Here is a 24,416-nt window from a genome sequence, read left to right on the forward strand (position 1 = left end):
ATATATAGCAGGAGGGGACACATTATACACTGAGCCCTGTAGTATGTATAATATATATAGCAGGAGGGGACACATTATACACTGAGCCCTGTAGTATGTATAGTGTATATAGCAGGAGGAGGACACATTATACACTGATCCCTGTAGTATATATAGCAGGAGGGGACACATTATACACTGAGCCTTGTAGTATGTATAGTATATATAGCAGGAGGGGACACATTATACACTGATCCCTGTAGTATGTATAGTATATATAGCAGGAGGGGGCACATTATACACTAAGCCCTGTAGTATGTATAGTATATATAGCAGGAGGGGACACATTATACACTGAGCCTTGTAGTATGTATAGTATATATAGCAGGAGGGGACACATTATACACTGAGCCCTGTAGTATGTATAGTGTATATAGCAGGAGGGGACACATTATACACTGGGCCTTGTAGTATGTATAGTGTATATAGCAGGAGGGGACAGCTTATACACTGAGCCCTGTAGTATGAATAGTGTATATAGCAGGAGGGGACACATTATACACTGGGCCTTGTAGTATGTATAGTAGATATAGCAGGAGGGGACAGATTATACACTGAGCCCTGTAGTATGTATAGTGTAAATAGCAGGAGGGGACACATTATACACTGATCCCTGTATTATGTATAGAATATATAGCAGGAGGGGACACATTATACACTGATCCCTGTAGTATGTATAGTATATATAGCAGGAGGGGGGACACATTATACACTGATCCCTGTAGTATGTATAGTATATACAGTATAGCAGGAGGGACACATTATACACTGATCCCTGTAGTATGTATAGTATATATAGCAGGAGGGACACATTATACACTGAGCCCTGCAGTATGTATAGTATATATAGCAGGAGGGGGACACATTATACACTGATCCCTGTAGTATGTATAGTGTATATATAGCAGGAGGGGACACATTATAGACTGAGCCCTGTAGTATGTATAGTGTATATAACAGGAGGGGACACATTATACACTGAGCCCAGTAGTATGTATAGTGTATATAACAGGAGGGGACACATTATACACTGAGCCCAGTAGTATGTATAGTGTATATAACAGGAGGGGACACATTATACACTGAGCCCTGTAGTATGTATAGTATATATAGCAGAGGGGGTACATTATACACTGAGCCCTGTAGTATGTATAGTATATATAGCAGGAGGGGACACATTATACACTGAGCCCTGTAGTATGTATAGTATATATAGCAGGAGGGGACACATTATACACTGAGCCCTGTAGTATGTATAGTATATATAGCAGGAGGGGACACATTATACACTGAGCCCTGTAGTATGTATAATATATATAGCAGGAGGGGACACATTATACACTGAGCCCTGTAGTATGTATAGTATATATAGCAGGATGGGGACACATTATGCACTAAGCCCTGTAGTATGTATAGTATATATAACAGGAGGGACACATTATACACTGAGCCCTGTAGTATGTATAGTATATAGAGCAGGAGGGGACACATTATACACTGATCCCTGTAGTATGTATATTATGTATAGCAAGAGGGGACACATTATACACTGAGCCCTGTAGTATGTATAGTATATATACATAGCAGGAGGGGACACATTATACACTGAGCCCTGTAGTATGTATAATATATATAGCAGGAGGGGACACATTATACACTGAGCCCTGTAGTATGTATAGTATATATAGCAGGAGGGACACATTATACACTGAGCCCTGTAGTATGTATAGTATATATAGCAGGAGGGGACACATTATACACTGAGCCCTGTAGTATGTATAGTATATATAGCAGGAGGGACACATTATACACTGAGCCCTGTAGTATGTATTGTATATATAGCAGGAGGGGACACATTATACACTGAGCCCTGTAGTATGTATAGTGTATATAGCAGGAGGAGGACACATTATACACTAAGCCCTGTAGTATGTATAGTATATATAGCAGGAAGGGACACATTATACACTGAGCCCTGTAGTATGTATAGTATATATAGCAGGAGGGGACACCTTATACACTGAGCCCTGTAGTATGTATAGTATATATATAGCAGGAGGGTGCACATTATACACTGATCCCTGTAGTATGTATAGTGTATATAGCAGGAGGGGCACATTATACACTGAGCCCTGTAGTATGTATAGTATATATAGCAGGAGGGACACATTATACACTGAGCCCTGTAGTATGTATAGTATATATAGCAGGAGGGACACATTATACACTGAGCCCTGTAGTATGTATAGTATATATAGCAGGAGGGACACATTATACACTGAGCCCTGTAGTATGTATAGTATATATAGCAGGAGGGACACATTATACACTGAGCCCTGTAGTATCTATAGTATATATAGCAGGAGGGTGCACATTATACACTGATCCCTGTAGTATGTATAGTTTATATAGCAGGAGGGGACACATTATACACTGAGCCCTGTAGTATGTATAGTATATATAGCAGGAGGGGACACATTATACACTGATCCCTGTAGTATGTATAGTATATATAGCAGGAGGGGGACACATTACACACTGAGCCTTGTAGTATGTATAGTATATATAGCAGGAGGGGACACATTATACACTGAGCCCTGTAGTATGTACAGTATATATAGCAGGAGGGGACACATTATACACTGAGCCCTGTAGTATGTATAGTATATATAGCAGGAGGGGACACATTATACACTGATCCCTGTAGTATGTATAGTATATATAGCAGGAGGGGGACACATTACACACTGAGCCTTGTAGTATGTATAGTATATATAGCAGGAGGCGGACACATTAAACACTGAGCCCTGTAGTATGTATAGTATATATAGCAGGAGGGACACATTATACACTGAGCCCTGTAGTATGTATAGTATATATAGCAGGAGGGGACACATTATACACTGAGCCCTGTAGTATGTATAGTGTATATAGCAGGAGGAGGACACATTATACACTGAGCCCTGTAGTATGTATAGTATATATAGCAGGAGGGGGACACATTATACACTGAGCCCTGTAGTATGTATAGTATATATAGCAGGAGGGGACACATTATACACTGAGCCCTGTAGTATGTATAGTATATATAGCAGGAGGGGACACATTATACACTGATCCCTGTAGTATGTATAGTATATATAGCAGGAGGGGGACACATTACACACTGAGCCTTGTAGTATGTATAGTATATATAGCAGGAGGCGGACACATTAAACACTGAGCCCTGTAGTATGTATAGTATATATAGCAGGAGGGACACATTATACACTGAGCCCTGTAGTATGTATAGTATATATAGCAGGAGGGGACACATTATACACTGAGCCCTGTAGTATGTATAGTGTACATAGCAGGAGGAGGACACATTATACACTGAGCCCTGTAGTATGTATAGTATATATAGCAGGAGGGGGACACATTACACACTGAGCCTTGTAGTATGTATAGTATATATAGCAGGAGGCGGACACATTAAACACTGAGCCCTGTAGTATGTATAGTATATATAGCAGGAGGGACACATTATACACTGAGCCCTGTAGTATGTATAGTATATATAGCAGGAGGGGACACATTATACACTGAGCCCTGTAGTATGTATAGTGTACATAGCAGGAGGAGGACACATTATACACTGAGCCCTGTAGTATGTATAGTATATATAGCAGGAGGGGGACACATTACACACTGAGCCTTGTAGTATGTATAGTATATATAGCAGGAGGCGGACACATTAAACACTGAGCCCTGTAGTATGTATAGTATATATAGCAGGAGGAGGACACATTATACACTAAGCCCTGTAGTATGTATAGTATATATAGCAGGAGCTGACACATTATACACTGAGCCCTGTAGTATGTATAGTGTATATAGCAGGAGGAGGACACATTATACACTGAGCCCTGTAGTATGTATAGTATATATAGCAGGAGGGGACACATTATACACTAAGCCCTGTAGTATGTATAGTATATATAGCAGGAGGGGACACATTATACACTGAGCCCTGTAGTATGTATAGTATATATAGCAGGAGGGGGACACATTATACACTGAGCCCTGTAGTATGTATAGTATATATAGCAGGAGGGGACACATTATACACTAAGCCCTGTAGTATGTATAGTATATATAGCAGGAGGAGGACACATTATACACTGATCCCTGTAGTATGTATAGTATATATAGCAGGAGGAGGACACCTTATACACTGAGCCCTGTAGTATGTAACACTGAGCCCTGTACTATGTATAGTTTTCCAGCTATGTCTTTGGTGATGAGGGCCCCCTGGAGGTCCCCTAGCCTGTGGGCCTAGGTGCAACTTAGTCTACTTTGAACCTTATTGCTAAGTTGCTGTGGCCAACTCCTAGCCAGCGTAGTGATTATGACGGGTCGCGGTCAGACCCGTGTAGATGTGGAGGTCACCTTGTGCTCTGCGTTATGTTGGATGGCTGTTTCTGTGTTGTCTTCTTTCTCTGCTCCTACATCCTATTGCTGACAGTTTCCTCTGTTAATTAAAACATGTGATGCAGAACTTGCGGGCAGCGCGGAGCATCTAGAAGAAGGAACTAGCTCAATCAGTATTTGCATTATTCCTTGAATACAATGTACTCTAGTAACAATGCACTGGTGTAGTATAGCCATGCCCCTCCATAGTGGTAAATGTTTGTCTCGGGCTAATTGTATTGGCAGTGTCTCCTATGTGGTATGCATTTGATGTGTGTTGCACCTCTGCAGCACTGAATGGGTTAAAGTCTGGGTTATGTCTGAGAACTGTATCTTGTGTGTCATGTGACTATCTTTTATATATGTGATTGCAAGGGGAATGCAAGTGAGTTAGTTTAGTTGTTTGGTTGGAGTCAGTCTAGAGAGTCTGCAAGTTAGTGAGCCGCACAGACATTGTCTGGTCTGTGTGGTAAAGAATGGAAGAGGCTGAGAGACATCCCTCTGCTTGGCCTGGGACTTCTTTACCCAGGATGTGCTGATGTCATTACTAGAACACCGAAAGAGAGAGAAAGCAGGAAAGCACCTGAAGTGGGAGTGGTGACCGGTAGAGAGTAAAAGGAGAGTCACCAGGAGCAGGATCACACAGATAACTAGGACTGTGGCTTGTCTGGATCTCCCCGAGAGAGCCTCCCTGTCACACCACCTTCAGAGTGTAATTTACATTGCCGTACTGTAACTTTGGTGGAAGTTGAATTAAACGGACATTACCGACCGTTCCCAGTTATGTTCAGAAAGTTATCCCTGTGTGTGGAATACTTTATTGCAACCTCAAGATTTACCGTAGAGGATGGAACGGTGGCGTCACGAGTGACAACGGACTTTGAGGTAACCGCTAGTTGTCATTTCCTTGTGACTTCCGCCATCAGTAACTTGAAGGTTTTCCAAGCTACCCTCAGGGGAGGAGATGGTAGAACCCCATGGCATAAATCCTTATCTCCCCCCCAATCTCCTCGGCTGTGGGCCCGCTCCACTAGTCATTGCATTGATTGCTCCATCTGTACAAAGAACATCTCTTGGTTTGAACAGTGTTTGTCCTTTTTACTTCATGAATATCGTATTGACTTAGACGAGAATTGTATAATGACCTCCACAGATTATTGTCTGTCGTTGTGGGGCTCTGGGTTCATTCACACGAGCATACTGTTTTTTACGTTTGCCCGCCATAAAAACACGTGAATGGGCGTTTTTCTGCGATCACGCCACCATTTTCACCGTGAGTGTCGCTTTTAGTGAAAAAATACACTGCACCCTGAAAAACCCTCACTCAGCAAAACCCCTCGGGATGCCTTCCAATGCCTATATACAGGCACACAGGTGCCCGTTGGACACTGCTAAAATGTCTCCCCTTCCCTTTTCCCCCTGTTTCCATAGGAGTCTATGGGACCCACTGGCATATATTGGCCACGAGATCGTCCCAGAGCCTCCTTTTTGGCCGCTGTATATATGGCGGACGTATTTCAGTCACGTATGTTCTCTTTTCAGCGGGTCAATGTTTTTACGTGCCACATAATCGCCCATGTGAACGAATGCATTGCAAAGCAATGCCTCAGATGATCGCGTACATGCGTATATACGGTCGGCATAAAAACGCGGTGTATATGCGCTCGTGTGAATAAGCCCTTCAGCTTCATGCTTTGCAATGTAGAATGGTAACATTACATCCTTTCTTCTTTTCTTTAAAGGGTCCCACATCCTTAAAGGTTCTTCTATGGATTCATATACGAGCATCCCTATGTCACAAAATGTCTACGGCAACGATCAGACAATTGTGAATCCCCTTCCAGTGTTGACCGGCTCTTCTCTTCCACTGACCTTCTATCATGAGTTCCTCAAGGGAAAGCCTTTGGCCATAGGAGTGAGTATACTATAGAATAAAGGTGTTTCATCATGACTTAAAGGGCCCTCTCCGCTCCGAACAGTGCTGCAAACTAAGTTATGGTGGGGTTTGGGGGGCTGGGGATATATCTTTTATGCTCCCTCATTCCCGTAGTGTCCTTCTGTGAAGTCCATGGGCAGTGTCCCGTAGGGTGACTCAGGACGCAGGGCATAAGTTGAGGAGCTGGGAGGGTAGAGTGGTTACTTGTCACGGTGGTACTTACCAGGCTCCCTCCTGGAGGGACACACGCTGCCTTGGCCAGAGCAGCGCTAAGGCACTTCCGGACACCCATAGTAGAGGGATGGCCATTAAACATGGAAACAGGAGATAAGGTTGTCACGGGTGACGCCACCATTCCCTTTACCCACCGGTATGACCCTTGTCGGTAATTAAAGGACCGGCAGACAGTGTTAAACTACCTCAGGCCCTGGCAAAACTTTACTTGAAGAAAACTTGGTACAAGGCACAAATGCAAAAGACGGACATGCTGCAAAACAGCAGATTTGAGGTCCGGGAGGAAACACAGGATGACAGCGGTCCTGCAGTCTAAAGGCACATTTAGAAACAATGATTCTCGCTCAAAGTTCTCTCATCTTCCATCTTTTGAGCGATGATCGCTGTGCATTTACATGGCAAGATGATCGCTCAAATGGCAAAAAAAAAAAAAAAAGTTATGGCTTTTGAAAAGTGGAGATGAAAATCCCCCCCCAAAATTTTGCATCCTTATGACCAAAATAGGCCGCGTCCTTAAGGGGTTAAATGGGTATTTCCATCTCAGACTTTTATGGAGTCTCCACAGGATTAGCCATAAGAGTCTGATAGATGTGGCTGTAACTCCCATGAAAGTGAATGGGAACTACAGAAATAGCGCAGCTGCCGAGTTATTCATTGTGCTGCACTACTCTTATAATTCCAATGAAGTAACCGTGTAGCACGGCCCCGCTCTGCTGTTTCCATACTTCTGGCCACCTCGTACAGGGGGCTGTTGTCATCGCAACCATGATTGGCCAAGATGAGAATACGGTACCTCTACAGATTTGGGGTACTGGTGTATCTTGACGCCACCAGAAGCTCTGTGTCTGACAGGGCTTGGATGGAGGTATGCCCGTCATACCCCTAGCTCCCGATAGGTGGAATTTTGTAAGATCCTAGCAGTACTGTGTGTAGAGATTTTTGACTGCCCTGGACGGTTACGGTTAAGGGATTATTGTCCTAACAGTAGAATACGCGATTTACGCGATTGTCAATGAGACTTTCTAATGTTACCAACGCATCACAAGTTTGTGCTTTGCAATTTTTGTGCGATGCGTTTTTAACGTTAGAAAATCCCATTGACAATTGCGTGAAAAAACTGCAAGTGTGCCGGAGCCCTAACCCTCCAGGGCAGGCTAAGATCTCTACACACGATGCAGCCACCCCCTTCCATCTGCCTTCTACAGCCTGTTCGCTACGGACACAAGGGACACGGACACCGGGGAACAGCAGCAGCAGGGAAGGGCCGGAGTGCACTGTACTGCCGTCACTGGCTCTGCATACAGTGCATGTCCTTCCAGCAGTTGGGAGAGAAGGAAGCCGCGAGGAGGGCCGGCCAAAGAGTACAGCAGTGTGCAGCAACAAAACGGCCGGGGGAACCTGGGACACTGAACACTGCATCACGGAGGTTACATCCGGGGCGCCCGGGGAGCCTGCCAGACTGACAGCAGCAGTGGGGAGGACAACTGCTTGCCGGGAGCTGGGACGAGAGGATGGTGCTCACCTTCCAGGACCTGCAGGGGAGCCATCTCATCAGCCAATGAGGTACAGGGGGCGTCACCGGGCTGTCAGTTTTCTCTTCAGCACTACTTCCTGGTGGCGTCAAGATACACCAGTACCCAGATTTAGTTAGCATAGTGGAAAGCATTGGTAATTTTCTTCAGATGGCAATAATATCTTTGCTCACGCAGAACATGACATTTTAACCCCTTGCTGCTGTAGTGGCCCAGAACATCTATTGCTGGCCCCTCCATAAATGTCATGTCTTTTGTGTATATGCACTGTGCAAATTGTCTAGTCTCCTGTTATGTGTATTGCACAGCTGCAGCAGATGAAGGGTTAATGTCTGCATGAGACTGGGAGATGCCTGCAATGTATCAATTTATGTCCTGTCATGTGGTATGTGAGAGATTATAAATGAGTGATTTGAGTAAAGCCCCCTGTCCACGGGCGTGATATCGCCGGCGAATCACGCCATCTGAATCTTTCCATAGCGTTGCTATGGAAAGCGCCGGCCCCCTGTCCATGAGCGGAGAATCATTGCGATTGTTCGCTCGCGGCCGGCAATTCACAGCATGCTGCGAATTGCCGTGCTTCTCTGCGGTCAGCCTATCTGTCAGATAGACTGACAGCAGACATCCATCTGCCGGCTCCTGCTCCCGCTACGCCCGTGAACAGGGGGCCTTAAGAATGAGTCTTGAGTAGAGATGAGCGAGCACCAAAATGCTCGGGTGCTCGTTACTCGAGACGAACTTTTCGCGATGCTCGAGGGTTCGTTTCGAATAACGAACCCCATTGAAGTCAATGGGCGACCCGAGCATTTTTGTATTTCGCCGATGCTTGCTAAGGTTTTCATTTGTGAAAATCTGCAAAACCCAAGAAAGTGATGGGAACGACACAGCAACGGATAGGGCAGGCGAGGGGCTACATGTTGGGCTGCATCTCAAGTTCCCAGGTCCCACTATTAAGCCACAATAGCGGCAAGAGTGGGGCCACCCCCCCCCCCAACAACTTTTACTTCTGAAAAGCCCTCATTAGCATGGCATACCTTAGCTAAGCACCACACTACCTCCAACAAAGCACAATCACTGCCTGCATGACACTCCGCTGCCACTTCTCCTGGGTTACATGCTGCCCAACCCCCCCCCCCCCCCCCCGCACGACCCAGTGTCCACAGCGCACACCAAGTTGTCCCTGCGCAGCCTTCAGCTGCCCTCATGCCACGCCACCCTCATGTCTATTTATAAGTGCGTCTGCCAGAGGAGGAACCGCAGGCACACACTGCAGAGGGTTGGCACGGCTAGGCAGCGACCCTCTTTAAAAGGGGCGGGGCGATAGCCCACAATGCTGTACAGAAGCAATGAGAAATCCAATCCTGTGCCACCTCCGTCAGGAGCTGCACACGTGGGCATAGCAATGGGGAACCTATGTGCCACACACTATTCATTCTGTCAAGGTGTCTGCATGCCCCAGTCAGACCGCGTTTTTTTATAAATAGGCACAGGCAGGTACAACTGGGAATCCCCAACTCCACAATAGGAATTCCGTGTGGACCCACAGCATGGGTGGCTCCCTGGAACCCACCGGCTGTACATAAATGTATCCCATTGCAGTGCCCTGGACAGCAGAGCTAACGTCAGATTAAATGCAGGTGGGCTTCGGCCCACACTGCATGGCCCAGTCAGACTGGGGTTCTTTAGAAGTGGACACATGCAGTTACAACTCCGTGTGCACCGACAGCATGGGTGGGTGCCAGGAAGCCACCGGCGGTACATAAACATATCCCATTGCAGTGCCCATCACAGCTGATGTTACGTCAGCTTTAATGCAGGTGGGCTAAAAATTAATTGGATTACACTGTAGGCGAGGGCCCCCAAAAATTGGTGTACCAACAGTACTAATGTACATCAGAAAAATTGGCCATGGCCAGCCAAGAGGGCAGGTGAAACACATTAATGGCTTTGGTTAATGTGGCTTAATTGGTAACTAGGCCTGGAGGCAGCCCAGTTAAAATAAAAATTGGTTCAGGTGAAAGTTTCAACGCTTTAATGAGCATTGAAACGTCTAAAAATTGTTTACAAAAGTAATATGACTGAGCCTTGTGGGCCTAAGAAAAATTGCCCGTTCGGCGTCATTACGTGAGGTTTCAGGAGGAGGAGCAGGAGGAGGAGGAGGAGGAATATTATACACAGATTGATGAAGCTAAAAGGTCCCCGTTTTGGATGGTGAGAGAGAACGATGCTTCCATCCGCGGGTGCAGCCTACGTATTGCTTAGGTATCGCTGCTGTCTGCTGGTGGAGAAGAGAAGTCTGGGGAAATCCAGCCTTTGTTCATCTTGATGAGTGTTAGCCTGTCGGCACTGTCGGTTGACAGGCGGGTACGCTTATCTGTGATGATTCCCCCAGCCGCACTAAACACCCTCTCTGACAAGACGCTAGCCGCAGGGCAAGCAAGCACCTCCAGGGCATACAGCGCGAGTTCAGGCCACGTGTTCAGCTGCGACACCCAGTAGTTGTAGGGGGCAGAGGCGTCACGGAGGACGGTCGTGCGATCGGCTACGTACTCCCTCACCATCCTTTTACAGTGCTCCCGCCGACTCAGCCTTGACTGGGGAGCGGTGACACAGTCTTGCTGGGGAGCCATAAAGCTGGCAAAGGCCTTGGATAATGTTCCCCTGCCTGCGCTGTACATGCTGCCTGATCTCTGCGCCCCCCCTGCTACCTGGGCCGCGGAAATGCGCCTTCGGCCACTAGCGCTGTCAGATGGGAAGTTTACCATCAGTTTGTCCACCAGCGCCCTGTGGTATAGCATCATTCTCGAACCCCTTTCCTCTTCGGGAATGAGAGTGGAAAGGCTCTCCTTATACCGTGGGTCGAGCAGTGTGTACACCCAGTAATCCGTAGTGGCCAGAATGCGTGTAACGCGAGGGTCACGAGAAAGGCATCCTAACATAAAGTCAGCCATGTGTGCCAGGGTACCTGTATGCAACACATGGCTGTCCTCACTCGGAAGATCACTTTCAGGATCCTCCTCCTCCTCCTCCTCCTCCTCCTCCTCCTCCTCCTCCTCCTCTGGCCATACACGCTGAAAGGATGACAGGCAAGCTGCATCTGTACCCTCAGCAGTGGGCCAAGCTGTCTCTTCCCCCTCCTCCTCATGCTCCTCCCCCTCCTCCTCAACGCGCTGAGATATAGACAGGAGGGTGCTCTGACTATCCAGCGACATACTGTCTTCCCCCGCCTCCGTTTCCGATTGCAAAGCGTCTGCCTTTATGCTTTGCAGGGAACTTCTCAAGAGGCATAGCAGAGGAATGGTGATGCAAATGATTGCAGCATCCCCGCTCACCATCTGGGTAGACTCCTCAAAGTTTCCAAGGACCTGGCAGATGTCTGCCAACCAGGCCCACTCTTCTGTAAATAATTGAGGAGGCTGACTCCCACTGCGCCGCCCATGTTGGAGTTGGTATTCCACTATAGCTCTACGCTGCTCATAGAGCCTGGCCAACATGTGGAGCGTAGAGTTCCACCGTGTGGGCACGTCGCACAGCAGTCGGTGCACTGGCAGATTAAACCGATGTTGCAGTGTCCGCAGGGTGGCAGCGTGCGTGTGGGACTTGCGGAAATGTGCGCAGAGCCGGCGCACCTTTCCGAGCAGGTATGACAAGCGTGGGTAGCTTTTCAGAAAGCGCTGAACCACCAAATTAAAGACATGGGCCAGGCATGGCACATGCGTGAGGCTGCCGAGCTGCAGAGCCGCCACCAGCTTACGGCCGTTGTCACACACGACCATGCCCGGTTGGAGGCTCAGCGGCGCAAGCCAGCGGTCGGTCTGCTCTGTCAGACCCTGCAGCAGTTCGTGGGCCGTGTGCCTCTTCTCTCCTAAGCTGAGTAGTTTCAGCACGGCCTGCTGACGCTTGCCCACCGCTGTGCTGCCACGCCGCGCGACACCGACTGCTGGCGACATGCTGCTGCTGACACATCTTGATTGCGAGACAGAGGTTGCGTAGGAGGAGGAGGAGGAGGGTGGTTTAGTGGAGGAAGCATACACCACCGCAGATACCACCACCGAGCTGGGGCACGCAATTCGGGGGGTGGGTAGGACGTGAGCGGTCCCAGGCTCTGACTCTGTCCCAGCCTCCACTAAATTCACCCAATGTGCCGTCAGGGAGATATAGTGGCCCTGCCCGCCTGTGCTTGTCCACGTGTCCGTTGTTAAGTGGACCGTGGCAGTAACCGCGTTGGTGAGGGAGCGTACAATGTTGTGGGAGACGTGGTCGTGCAGGGCTGGGACGGCACATCGGGAAAAGTAGTGGCGACTGGGAACCGAGTAGCGCGGGGCCGCCGCCGCCAGCATGCTTTTGAAAGCCTCCGTTTCCACAAGCCTATACGGCAGCATCTCTAGGCTGATCAATTTTGCAATGTGCATGTTTAACGCTTGAGCGTGCGGGTGCGTGGCGGCGTACTTGCGCTCGCGCTCAAACAGTGGCGCTAGCGACGTCTGGACGCTACGCTGAGAGACATTGCTGGATGGGGCCGAGGACAGCGGAGGTGAGGGTGTGGGTGCAGGCCGGGAGACGGTAGTGCCTGTGTCCTCAGAGGGGGGTTGGATCTCAGTGGCAGGTTGGGGCACAGGGGAAGAGGCAGTGGTGCAAACTGGAGGCGGTGAACGGCCTTCGTCGCACCTTGTGGGGTGCTTGGCCATCATATGCCTGCGCATGGTGGTGGTGGTGAGGCTGGTGGTGGTGGCTCCCCGGCTGATCTTGGCGTGACAAAGGTTGCACACCACTGTTCGTCGGTCGTCAGGCGTCTCTGTGAAAAACTGCCACACCGTAGAGCACCTTGACCTCTGCAGGGTGGCATGGCGCGAGGGGGCGGTTTGGGAAGCAGTTGGTGGATTATTCGGTCTGGCCCTGCCTCTGCCCCTGGCCAATGCACTGGCTCTGCCTGTGCCCACACCCTGACTTGGGCCTCGGCGTCCTCGCCTGCGCCCACGTCCTCTAGGCCTACCCCTACCCCTCAGCATGCTGTATTACCAGTAGTGCAGAAACAGAACGCTGTAATTAAATGTGCCGCTTATTGGCCTGTGGTTGGAGGCTGACTTCGCTTACGGAACACCAGGAAATAATTTGGCGCAAGCCTGCTGTAACACTTAGCTGGCTGCGTATGATTTTGTAGAACTACTACACCCAGCACAGACAGACCCAGAATACTGAGCACAGTGACAGGCAGGCCAAATAGATTTTTTGACCAATATTTTTTAGAAAAGGCCCACTGCCTATATTCAATCAATAATATTAATATGTCTTCTGTCCCTGCCTAACCACCACTTCTGTCCCTGGAGTATTACTGCAGGGCGCAATGCTCTGCACGGCCGATATACCAAAAAAAAAAAAAAAAAGTGCAACACTGCAAAAAGCAGCCTCCATACTACTGCACACGGTTAGATGTGGCCCTAAGAAGGACCGTTGGGGTTCTTGAAGCCTAAAATACTCCTAACGCTCTCCCTGCCTCCACACTTCTGTCCCTGTAGTATTACTGCAGGGCGCAATGCTCTGCACGGCCGATATACCAAAAAAAAAAAAAATGTGCAACACTGCAAAAAGCAGCCTCCACAGTACTGCACACAGTTAGATGTGGCCCTAAGAAGGACCGTTGGGGTTCTTGAAGCCTACAATAACTCCTAACGCTCTCTCTACAGCAGCTCCAACACAATAGCACTTTCCCTCAGCTATGTCAGAACGCATCTGTGGCGAGCCGCGGGAGGGGCCGATTTTAATACTCGGGTGACACCTGATCTCGCCAGCCTCTCACAGCAGAGGGGCGGTATAGGGCTGGAACATCACAGGAGGAAGTTGTAATGTCTTCCTTGTCTTTCAATTGGCCAGAAAAGCGCGCTAACGTCTCAGAGATGAAAGTGAAAGTAACCCGAACATCGCGTGGTACTCGATACGAGTAACGAGCATCTCGAACACGCTAATACTCGAACGAGTATCAAGCTCGGACGAGTACGTTCGCTCATCTCTAGTCTTGAGTCCATCACAGAATCTACAGCAGAGAGCCACATGGGGGTATCTTCAACCCTCATGTGGTGAAATGATGGAGGAAGAGTAGAGGTATCCTGAGGACATTAATGCCAGGAGCCAATAGAGTGAGGAGAAAGAGACAGAGAGCGCATGAGAAAAGAAGGCCAAGACCACCGTGCAGAGGTACTGTGTTACGAGAGTGTCTGTGAAGTGACCCTACCCCTATCCTCCTCCAGAGAGTTTCCCTTCCAGGAGCGGTACCTGACAGATAACACAGGCCTGCAGGACCAGTGTCATCCTGAGTTTCCTCCCTGACCTCCAACCAATTGTTCTTACCTGCACCAGTGTGTTCCTGATTTGCGTGACATTGATGTTTCCAGGTAAAGTTTTGCTAGGCCCTGACCGCTCCCAGGGACTGAGGTCCTTCAACCTTACAGTGTGTGTAAATTCTCTTTATTACCGCCGAGGGTCATACCGGTGGGTAAAAGGAACGATGGTGTCATGCGTGACAATGTATTCCTGTTCCATCTATATTGGCCATCCCTCTCCTATAGGTGTCCGGAAGAGGCCCAGCACTGCTCTGGCCAAGTCAGCGCGTGTCCCTCTGGGAGGGAGCCTGATAAGTGCCACCGTGACAAGGGACCACTCTACCCTCCCAGCTCCTCAGCGTATGCCCCATGTCCTAAGTCACCCTTTGGGACGCTGCACTGGTATTTATGCAAGAAGCATAAAGGATAACGTCCATGCACTATGTGTGCGTGAGACGAAGGAGCCATTGTCTGTATGCCATGAACATTAGGCTTTCTATGTGGTCATAGCCCAGAGCGTTGTTACTAGAAAGCTGGGTGGATGCATGTAAATGAGCTGTGCAACTCCCAACCTACGTGCTGCAGCGACTTGTGCACTGGTGGTAGTGTGCAGCAGGTCCTGCGTACCGCACCGTTGGAGGAAGCTGGGTATTAGACATTAATAACCGTGTAAGAATTTTTTAAAAAATTTTCATAACAGAAAGTAATTGATGTTTCTGTAAAATTAAAACCTGCTGATTCCGCTGATAAAGCTGAATATTAGCGGCGCGGCTCATTTTCAAGTTATTTAACCCCTCAGTGACCAAGCATTGTTTTTCATTAAAATAAATGGTAGCTCCTTTATTTCTCCATCTCCGTCGCTGTCTGAGGGTTGTTGTTGTTTGCGGGACGAGTTGTAGTTTTTACTGGTGCGATTTAATGTACTGAAAAACTTTCAAAAAGTTCTAAGTGGAGTAAAATGAAAAAAAAATGAAATTCCGCCATCTTTCAGTGCGTCTTGCTTCTATGGGCCACAAACTGCAACAAACATGCCAGTGTAGCCTAACTCTCCGGGTCAGTACGTTTACTATGACACCACACTTATATGCTTTGGGGCTTTTTGCTATACTTTTATTTTTTTTCAAAGGCATTTCATTTTTTTATCATTTTCTGCGTATGATAACTTTTTATTTTTCTGTCCACATAGTTGTGCTCATTTCTTGTGGGACCGTCCGGTAATTTGCATTATTACCATTTTGGAATACATATGACTTTTCAATCACTTTTTATTGCATTTCTTTCTTGGAGACAGAATGACCAAAAAAAGTGCATTTCTGGCGTTCTTAATTTTTATTTCGGATGACGTTCACCATGTGATTAATAATAATGCATTACTTTGATAGATAAGACTTTTAGGGATACAGTGATACTAAACATGTATTTCCCCTTGTCATCATGACCGCATACACATGGAGGTTGTCCTCTGGACTCCTGTTGGGACAGGAAGTGGAAGAGTATAAAAGCACCTCCCCCCACCTGATCACCAGTGTCTTCCTGTCCCTACAGGACAGCAGGCGGAAGATCTCTATGATCCTGCCTGACCTCCCCGGTGGAGGAAGTAACTCTCCTGGGCTTCATCAGTGTCAGCGCGGGCAGGGACCCAAGGAAGGGCCCCCCTGCCTGCCAGTCCGGGAGCGGTCTCCATCTTTATAGCCTGGCCTCCCCAGGGGGGTTGGTCCCACAAGGGGTTTGCTGGTGTCTGTGCAGACCGGAGCTCAAGTAAGGGTGGTGGCCTCCTCGTGGGTCTCACCAGCGGTAGGAGTCGTCTTTTTCGTGGTCTGACGCCGGACTAACGTCAGACGTTCCACAAAGGGGCAAAGCCTCGTCCGCAGCCTGAGAGGGCGTAGATTAGCGGAGAACCCACAAGGATTTGAAATGAGATACTGCAGCTGCAATGAAAGCTCGGCAGGTGTAAGCAAGGATGGGCTCCAAATCCTCCAGTGCTCTTCAGGACTCTTCAGGACTCTGCTGGATCTGCTGCTGGGATGTCCGCTAGAAGAAATCTGAGACCTACAAACCATGAGTGGTCCAATGGGCCGATCAATGTACACTACCACCATGTCACACACTATAACATCTGCACTCCATGTCTCACAGGACAGGGATACACAAAACGTCTGACCCTATGCCCAGCCTCCATCAGCTACCCCTCAGGGCAAATGGAGGAAGAAATACAGCATCCTCATTCCATACAAGGACGAGATGTTTGCAGGTCTTATACCCTGGCATAAAGCCCGTGTTTCCGGTAAATGCGACCCTGAAACACCTAATTCAAAGAATGGCAATACACGGAGCATGGTCCCGTGTTATCAAAGTACGTTAAAGATAGGCGCCTATTTTCAGAGAAGGATATAGCAGTTTTTAATAAATATCCCCAAAGTGGATAAATCCATCTCTAAAATATCCAGGATGTCCGCCTTGCCTTTTTAGGATGTCTCCCACTTACGGGAGCCCATGGATAAGAAAGTGGATAGTGTGATGCGGAAAGCTTGTGCTACATCTGCCCTAACAATTAAATCTAACAGCCCACAGGGGGATGGCTCAGTAGTGAGAGCTACCGACTGGAGCTCAGGAGATTCCCGGTTCGATTCCTGCGTTGTAACCACCACCCGGGACTCCCCAACTGCCACCTACGTGGCCTTAAGTGGGAACACTTCCCCATTAAAGGGTCAGCAGAATAGTATTACTACCCTGAAAATCTACACAGGTGTAGACAACTCATGCAATAATAGCGGTCATGGCCACGTCTGTGGCTAGATCAATGTCAGTATGGCGGGTTCAACTCGCTATGTTAATTTACCAAAAGGGTGGCCGCAGGATTCCTAACAGTCATCTGTATGGAATTTGTCAGAAGAGCCGTGTGGGTTAAGTATGGGGATAGCTTGTCAAAGAGCATACTCTGCGCCTTGCCGTTCCAAGGCCAACACATATTTAGTCCGGAGAATATTACATCTAAGACGGCTATGGGTTGACTTCTCCTCATTACTTCCAAGGAGATTCATGGAAATCTCTCACCAGTCACCCTCCCTTCAACAGGCCTTATGTTTAGGGATTAGTGTTCGTGTTCCTGAACAAGACTACCAGAAAGGGTTTTATTCCCTGCTATTCTTGATACAGAAACTAGACAGTTCTTATCGAACCACAATAAACTTTTTAAAAAAATTAAATGGCCGTTAAAGCAATGCCCCCCTTGATTAACGTAGCTCATTGTTAACATTGTCATGTCCATTATAGTTTTAAAGGAAGCCTATTGCCACATCTCTATACATCCTGACTTTCAGAGATATCTGAGGTTCGCATTGCAGATGGAGGGTTCGGTCCACCACTTCCAATTGTTTGTTTGCCCTTTGAGATCTCCTCCGCCCATCAGGTTTTCTCTAAAGTGGTTTGAGAGAGGGTGGCACATTTGCGCAGATTAGGTATAATTATTATTCCTTATCTAGATGATTTCCTTCTTATCACAGAATCCCCAGCAAGTTTGCATTCACAGTTTGAATTGACACTTGCTCTGCTACGAAAATTGGGATGGCTTATTAACACACAGGGATCCAGCCCGAAACTCAAGTCCAAAAAAATTCTGGGGGTTATGCTAAATTTCCACCTCCAGTGCTCCTCCCTGCCCCCCTCCAAAAGGCAACATGTGTTGGAAGCCTGTGTAGCCCTCTACAGTTTTTCACGGGTATCCATTAGAGAGGCCATGAGAGTCTTGGGCCTAATGACCTCCTGCGTTGGTATTGTGCCTGTGCCCATTTCCGTAGCAGAGGACTGCAATCCTTCATCCTTAGAAAATCTGGGACAGAACCCAGTTTTTCCCTAAATCGAGTGGTCTCCATGTCACTTAAGGTCATGGATTCCCTTTGTTGGTGGATGTCTGTAGATAATATTACTAAAACTACAAAGTGGAATCAAGATCCTTCAGTCGTCATTACAGCTGTTGCAGCTCCTCTGGCTGGGGGGCCCACCTACGAGGAAAGTATGTACAGAGGTCTTGGAGTTCTCACAAAGGAACTCAAACATCAAATTTCAAAGAATTAAGCACAGTCTGAAAATCCCTTCGCAACAGATGGTTGGTCTAGGGGTGTGATTCTTGCTTTGGGTGTGAGAGGTCCCAGGTTCAGAACCCAGATGAGCCCATGCAGTTAAGTGTAGTATTGGCAACCCATACTGTTTAATTACAGATAAGTGGGAAATGAGTAACATAACTGCTTTATCACTTATTCCCCACCAGGGATCCTCATGTTCAACAGGTGCCAGCAAAGATAAACTGACCCGATCACTATCGGCTTTTCATGGCAAACTACCTCAGCAGGAGGGAAGTGGACCCCAGAGATTGGGCACTGCATCCTCAAAGGTTCAAATGCTCACCATGGAATGGGGATCCCAACAAATAGACTTGTTCGCTTCCAGGGAAAAATCTTCTCCCGGGCACGGATGCTCAGTCAGTAGGCATGAACATCCTCACATGTATGTGACTGGGACCTAGCTTATGCATTTTCTCCCCTACCTTTAATCTCTCTGGTGCTAAAAAAGGTCCAGAGCTACCGTGATGATGATGGCTCCCTTTTGGCCCAAGAGGCTCTGTTTCCCACTAGTAAACTTTCTTTCAATCAGGGATCCCATTCACCTACCGATGAGGCCAGACCTTCTACTCCAGGGACCACTTAGAGTACCTGGAGACTCAGAGGTTCAGGCTAACCGCCGGGTGCTGAGAGGGTACAATTCTTAGATCTAGGCCTATCTAATAAAGTCGTATTAACCCTCTGTGAAAGCCTTAAACCCTCGACTAGGAAAGTCTACTCAAAAATTTGGGGGAGATTTTCCTAGTGTATGGGACAGGATCTCCAGGACTTTCCTCAGCCAGGGACCCCCAAAATCCTTAACTACTTACAGGCAGGATTAGATAACGGTTTAAGCCCAAATACTCTAAAAGTACAGGTTGCAGCCTTGGGGGCTTTCTTTGACTTTCCCTGGCAGAATACAAGTGGGTTAGGAAATTCCTTAAGGGAGCTAGCAGGCTTCTCCCCTTTATCAGGAATACTACCCCCTTTGGGATGTAACCCTAGTTCTGCAATCGCTTTGTGAGCCTCCCTTTGGGCCTATAGCAGATTTGCCTACTTCTACTCTCACGTATAAAGTAGCCCTGTTAGTAGCAATTACATCAGCTAGACGAGTGGGAGAGATGCAGGCCCTCTCCCTAAGGCTCACTATATGTTGATCCATCTCGACAAAATATTATTTAAGCTAGATCCTTTTTTTTCAACCCAAAGTTCTAATGGACTTTCATAGGGGGCAATCAATTACTCTTCCTTCCTTTTACCAGGACCCCCAGAACAAGAAGGAATGGAAGTTCCACAATTTAGACCTCAGGAGGGCAGTACTACCTTACCTAGAGGCAACACATTTCTTTCAGAAATGCTGATAACTAACCTCTTTTCAATTTCAGGGGCTGGCCAAGGGAAAGGCCGCTTCTAAGAAAATGAACATCTGATGGGTCAGACAAGCTATTTAGGAGGCCTACAGTTCTCAGGGGGTTCCCTTTCCCTACCCTGAAGGATTGCTAGCCTACTGCACCAGGGCAGGAAAAGCTCGCACCTCCACAGACCATGTGGCTCTGCCAGCTTGATTGAACATCCACGCCATTGTTAAACATTATAGACTAGATCTGGAGGCCGGTTGAGTTACAGCCTTTGGAAGAAAAGTGTTACCGGCTATAGTCCCTCCCTGAAGACCTTCCTTTTGATTTGGTATTTCTCCATGTGTATGCTGTCATGACGATGAGGGGAAAATAGGAATTTGTCCTACCGCTAATTCCCTTTCTTAAACTCATCATGACAGCATATGGGCTTTCCATCCCTGCCTGTACGTTCTTCAGACATGACCTGTTGGTGGTCTCTGAGGACTGGAGTTGGGAACGCTGCTTTAATCTATATGCTCATCGTAGAAAGTCCATGAAGAGACCCTGCTATCAGCTGGAGCGTCTAGAAAGAACCCGTAGAAATGATACTCTCCCACTACAGGTGACTATATTAGGATGGAGAACATGTTTCAAAAAAGACCTCCTTACCCAAGATAGTCGGATCACTCCGATCCCCTGTCAACATTACACTTTCTCATCCCTGAAATCTCCCTCGAAATATGATCAAACACTGGGATTAAATCTGTAGCCGACTTACTGTAACGGACAACTGCTGCCACTCTCTTCAATCCAGAAAAAATATAGAAATTCCCTCTGAGTTTTTTATATTCCTCCAAATAAGAACATCTTGGCACCCCCCCCCCCCCAGCCATGCAAATCAATATTCCAACGATCCTAAGAGACCAAATATCTCATACCCTTCACCAATACAAGAATCGCGCTAAACAAATCTACGCATCTTCATCTGACGACCTGTCTCTAAAGAAAACAGTACAGTTCCTGAAACGGGAAACGGACCTTAAGTCAATTCTCCCTTCAAGAATGGCAAACCGCTCCAAAATGGGCCGTAAGACCTACATCCTGGGTGTCCCACCATGAGCAGAACTATGACTTATTGGTCAGATAGTACTATAGTCCATTACAGCTCTCATACATCTATAGCAGCGCATCCCCTAAATGTTGGAGAAACTGCAGACAAGGGGGGTCGCTGCTCCATATTTTCTGGAGTTGCCCCCCCAATCTCCACCTTATGGAAGACGGTGTTTAAAATGATAAAAACGCCCCACCCCTACGCATCTAAAAACAAACCTGGTTTGGCGCTTCCACTGTTAGCGATAATTTCCCATTGGAATACAGAACAGTCATCTGCCATACACTACACAGAACGCGTCTTACAATCGCACGCAACGGGAAAGGCTCCGAAAGAAATAACCTCTCTAGTCTCATCTAGCTGCACCAATGAAAAAATGCTGGCAGTCCGAAACATTCGATCCCTTCATATCCAAATGGAATATTTGGCTGACCAATCATCCCTCAGCCGACTAGCACACAAGTCCCTCCACATCCCACCCTTCCAAGGATCTCCATGTTTTAAGCCCCCCTGCTTTCCCTAACAACCCTCTTGCCATAAGATAGAAGCCTTCCAGTGGCCACAAGTATCTAGTTTCATTAACCTGCCAACTATGTTCTTTTCTTCTGTAAGGAGGGACATCGGTCTCATTGCTATCCCACAACGCATTGCATGTTCAAAATACTCGTGGCGGTGCAGAAACTGTATCCTAATGCAGCAAATATGTCAACGTTCTTATATTCTGTTTGTTGTAAACTCCAATGAGCCTGGAGAACGAAGATCTGTGAATCCTGTCATATTTGCTCCACAGACGGTCGTCATTGTTGTGTCGCTCATCCAGATTGCTCTAGGTATTAACGGATTTCTTCATCTAAGCTATTTGATTGGCCCGTACTCCTTCTTCACGGGAACCGTATTCTGGGCTCCCATCTTTGTAAGTATTCAGTTCACTCTGATCTGTCATTCAAATCCCCTTTTTGTTACATTCTGACAACTTTTCATTCTCTCCCACAGTACATTATAACGGGGTCCTTGATGATTGCTGGTAAACACAATGTATCCATATGTCTGGTAAGTGAGACACCCCAATGAAGCATGTATTTAGTGCCAAGCATGGTGTGTTGTGGATGCATGGAGACTATGGAATACGCCAGGTCCATGTAAACTGTTACCTGCTGCACATGTCCACAAGAAGACCAGAACCCATTAGTGGACATTAGGGCTTTTACTAGGGTGTTAGCATAGTCCATAAATGTGTGATCTTGGTACAATACCAGGATGCTCCCAAATGGGAAGACGGAACAATAACTCTGCAGCGCCACCTGTCAGAGGGCAGCATTCCTGCAAGTCGATGCTGAACTTTTTAGACAAGTCTTATAACAATGACTGGGAATTGTAAGCCAAGCCAGGACCCATCCACAGACAGCTGTTTTGGGGGGGTTTGCCCCTCATCAGTGTGCAGTGGACTAACTTGGCTAGTAAGAAGTCTATAAACATGGGTGATTTTTATATTGTTAATAAAACCTCATTCACACAAAGTGTTTGTGAAACCGAATGATCTTTCATCAGCCTGAAGACACAACTAGGAATGTAGCATTCTCTGCTTAATGTGCAGCATTAGTAATCAGGAGTGTATGAAGCAGACTCTGGGCATTGGGCAGACGGGTAGGGTGGAAAGTGGGGGCCACAGGTGGCCGTACAGGAGTATAATGGCGGCTGTCCCTCATGGACCAAAGGATCCCACACAACTCTACAGTATGGCACATGGGTACTATTGTACCACCTTGTCACCACCGGAAGCTAGGGGCTGACAGCATTAGCTGCAGTAGACACCCTTCTCACGTCCCTGGCTTCCCATTGGCTCATGGTCTGCTGTGTTTTTTCATAAAAATTCAGCCCTCATATCTCCACATCCCGGGTGCTGGCTACTGCTGCCCACTGCCTCACACCTCGGTCAAGCGCTGTGTGTCAGGCATGTGTAGCGCTGCTGGCACACATCTCCCTCCACCGGGCTGGCACTGCCCTACCAGGTGTGTGGTACTGCTCCCCTGCTTCCTGTCCGTTCAGCAGCTGTCACCGCCTGACTGAGAGGCAGATGGGGCGTGTAGTATCTTCCTGGGCGAAGTATGTTCCCAGGCGGCCGGCCAGACAAGATTCCCAGCGCTACAGCATGGGGAGAGGACAGTGTCTGTAGTGATGTTTGCTTGCCCTGGAGGGTGAGCGGTAGGGTTAGTTTTGCTGTTAGGCTTACATTATTACCTCTAAATGCTGCCATGTCACACCTGTCACACTTGTAGCATGGAAGCATGTACAGCTAATAATGTAAGCCTAACAGGAAAACAAAAGCTACAAGTTCAGGGACAGTGAGCAACTGCATCAGCCAATCAGCTCCTGGGGGCGTCACCGGCCTGTCAAGCAGCCTAAATCTTGTCTCTACCCCTACTTCCGGTGGTGACAAGATACAATAGTACCTGGCATGTGCAGGGCGGAGATTATTGGACGCACAGGGACAGACCACATCTTGCAGCATCTTTATTGACTAGCCGGTTATACTTGGGCTTCAGTCAACTAGAAGCACAATGCAGACAGGAAGAGCACTCCCCCTCCCTTAGATGCTCTTAACCCCTTAATAACGTGGCCCTTTTTTTCCCCGTTTTTTCCTTCCCCCTTTTTAAAAAATCGTAACTCCTTTATTTCTCCATCGCCGTCGCTGTATGAGGGCTTGTTGTTTTTTGCGGGACGAGTTGTATTTTTCAGTGGTTCTATTTAATGTACCATATAATGTACTGAAAAACTTTTAAAAAGTTCTAAATGGAGTAAAATGAAAGAAAAAAAATTCCACCATCTTCCGGTGTGTCTTGTTTCTACGGCGCACAAACTGCAACAAAAATGCCCTGATAACTTTATTCTACGGGTCGGTACGATTGTTATAATACCAAACTTAGATAGTTGTTTTTTTTTTGCCGTACTACTTGTGTTTTTTTCAAAGTATTTAATTTTGTTAAATACTTTTCCTCCGCCCTCTTCTGTGGACAATAACGCTTTTATTTTTCCATCGACATGGTTGTGCGAGGCTCATTATTTGCGGGACGTCCTGCCGTTTGCATTGGCACCATTTTAGAATACATATGACTTTTTGATTGCTTTTTATTGCATTTTTTCTTGGAGACGGGGTGACGCAATCTTTTTTTTTTTCTGACGACGTTCACCATGCGGGGTAAATAATGCGCTACTTTGACAGATCAATCTCTATGGATGCAGTGATACCACATATGTATTTTTGGTGTTTTATTTAGATTACCTTATTATGATTATGTCAAAAGCTTTTTTGTTTTTTTACTTTTATTCAATAATTATTAAAACGTTATTTTTCTTATTTTTA

At 47.3% G+C, this 24,416-nt stretch overlaps 1 protein-coding gene across 1 annotated transcript in view; it reads left to right on the forward strand.

The window, feature by feature from the left end:
* LOC136587305 (membrane-spanning 4-domains subfamily A member 4A-like) overlaps positions 1-24,416 on the forward strand; it is a 64,626-nt gene that overhangs the window by 13,845 nt on the left and 26,365 nt on the right. The window contains exons 2-4 of the mRNA XM_066585860.1: positions 6,234-6,406; positions 21,846-21,968; positions 22,049-22,105. Of these exons, the coding sequence (XP_066441957.1) occupies positions 6,260-6,406; positions 21,846-21,968; positions 22,049-22,105 (327 nt within the window). The 5' untranslated portion in view covers positions 6,234-6,259. The remainder of the gene's footprint in view (positions 1-6,233; positions 6,407-21,845; positions 21,969-22,048; positions 22,106-24,416) is intronic.

Source organism: Eleutherodactylus coqui, chromosome 13 (genome assembly GCF_035609145.1).
Source record: "Eleutherodactylus coqui strain aEleCoq1 chromosome 13, aEleCoq1.hap1, whole genome shotgun sequence".
Lineage (NCBI taxonomy): Eukaryota > Metazoa > Chordata > Amphibia > Anura > Eleutherodactylidae > Eleutherodactylus > Eleutherodactylus coqui.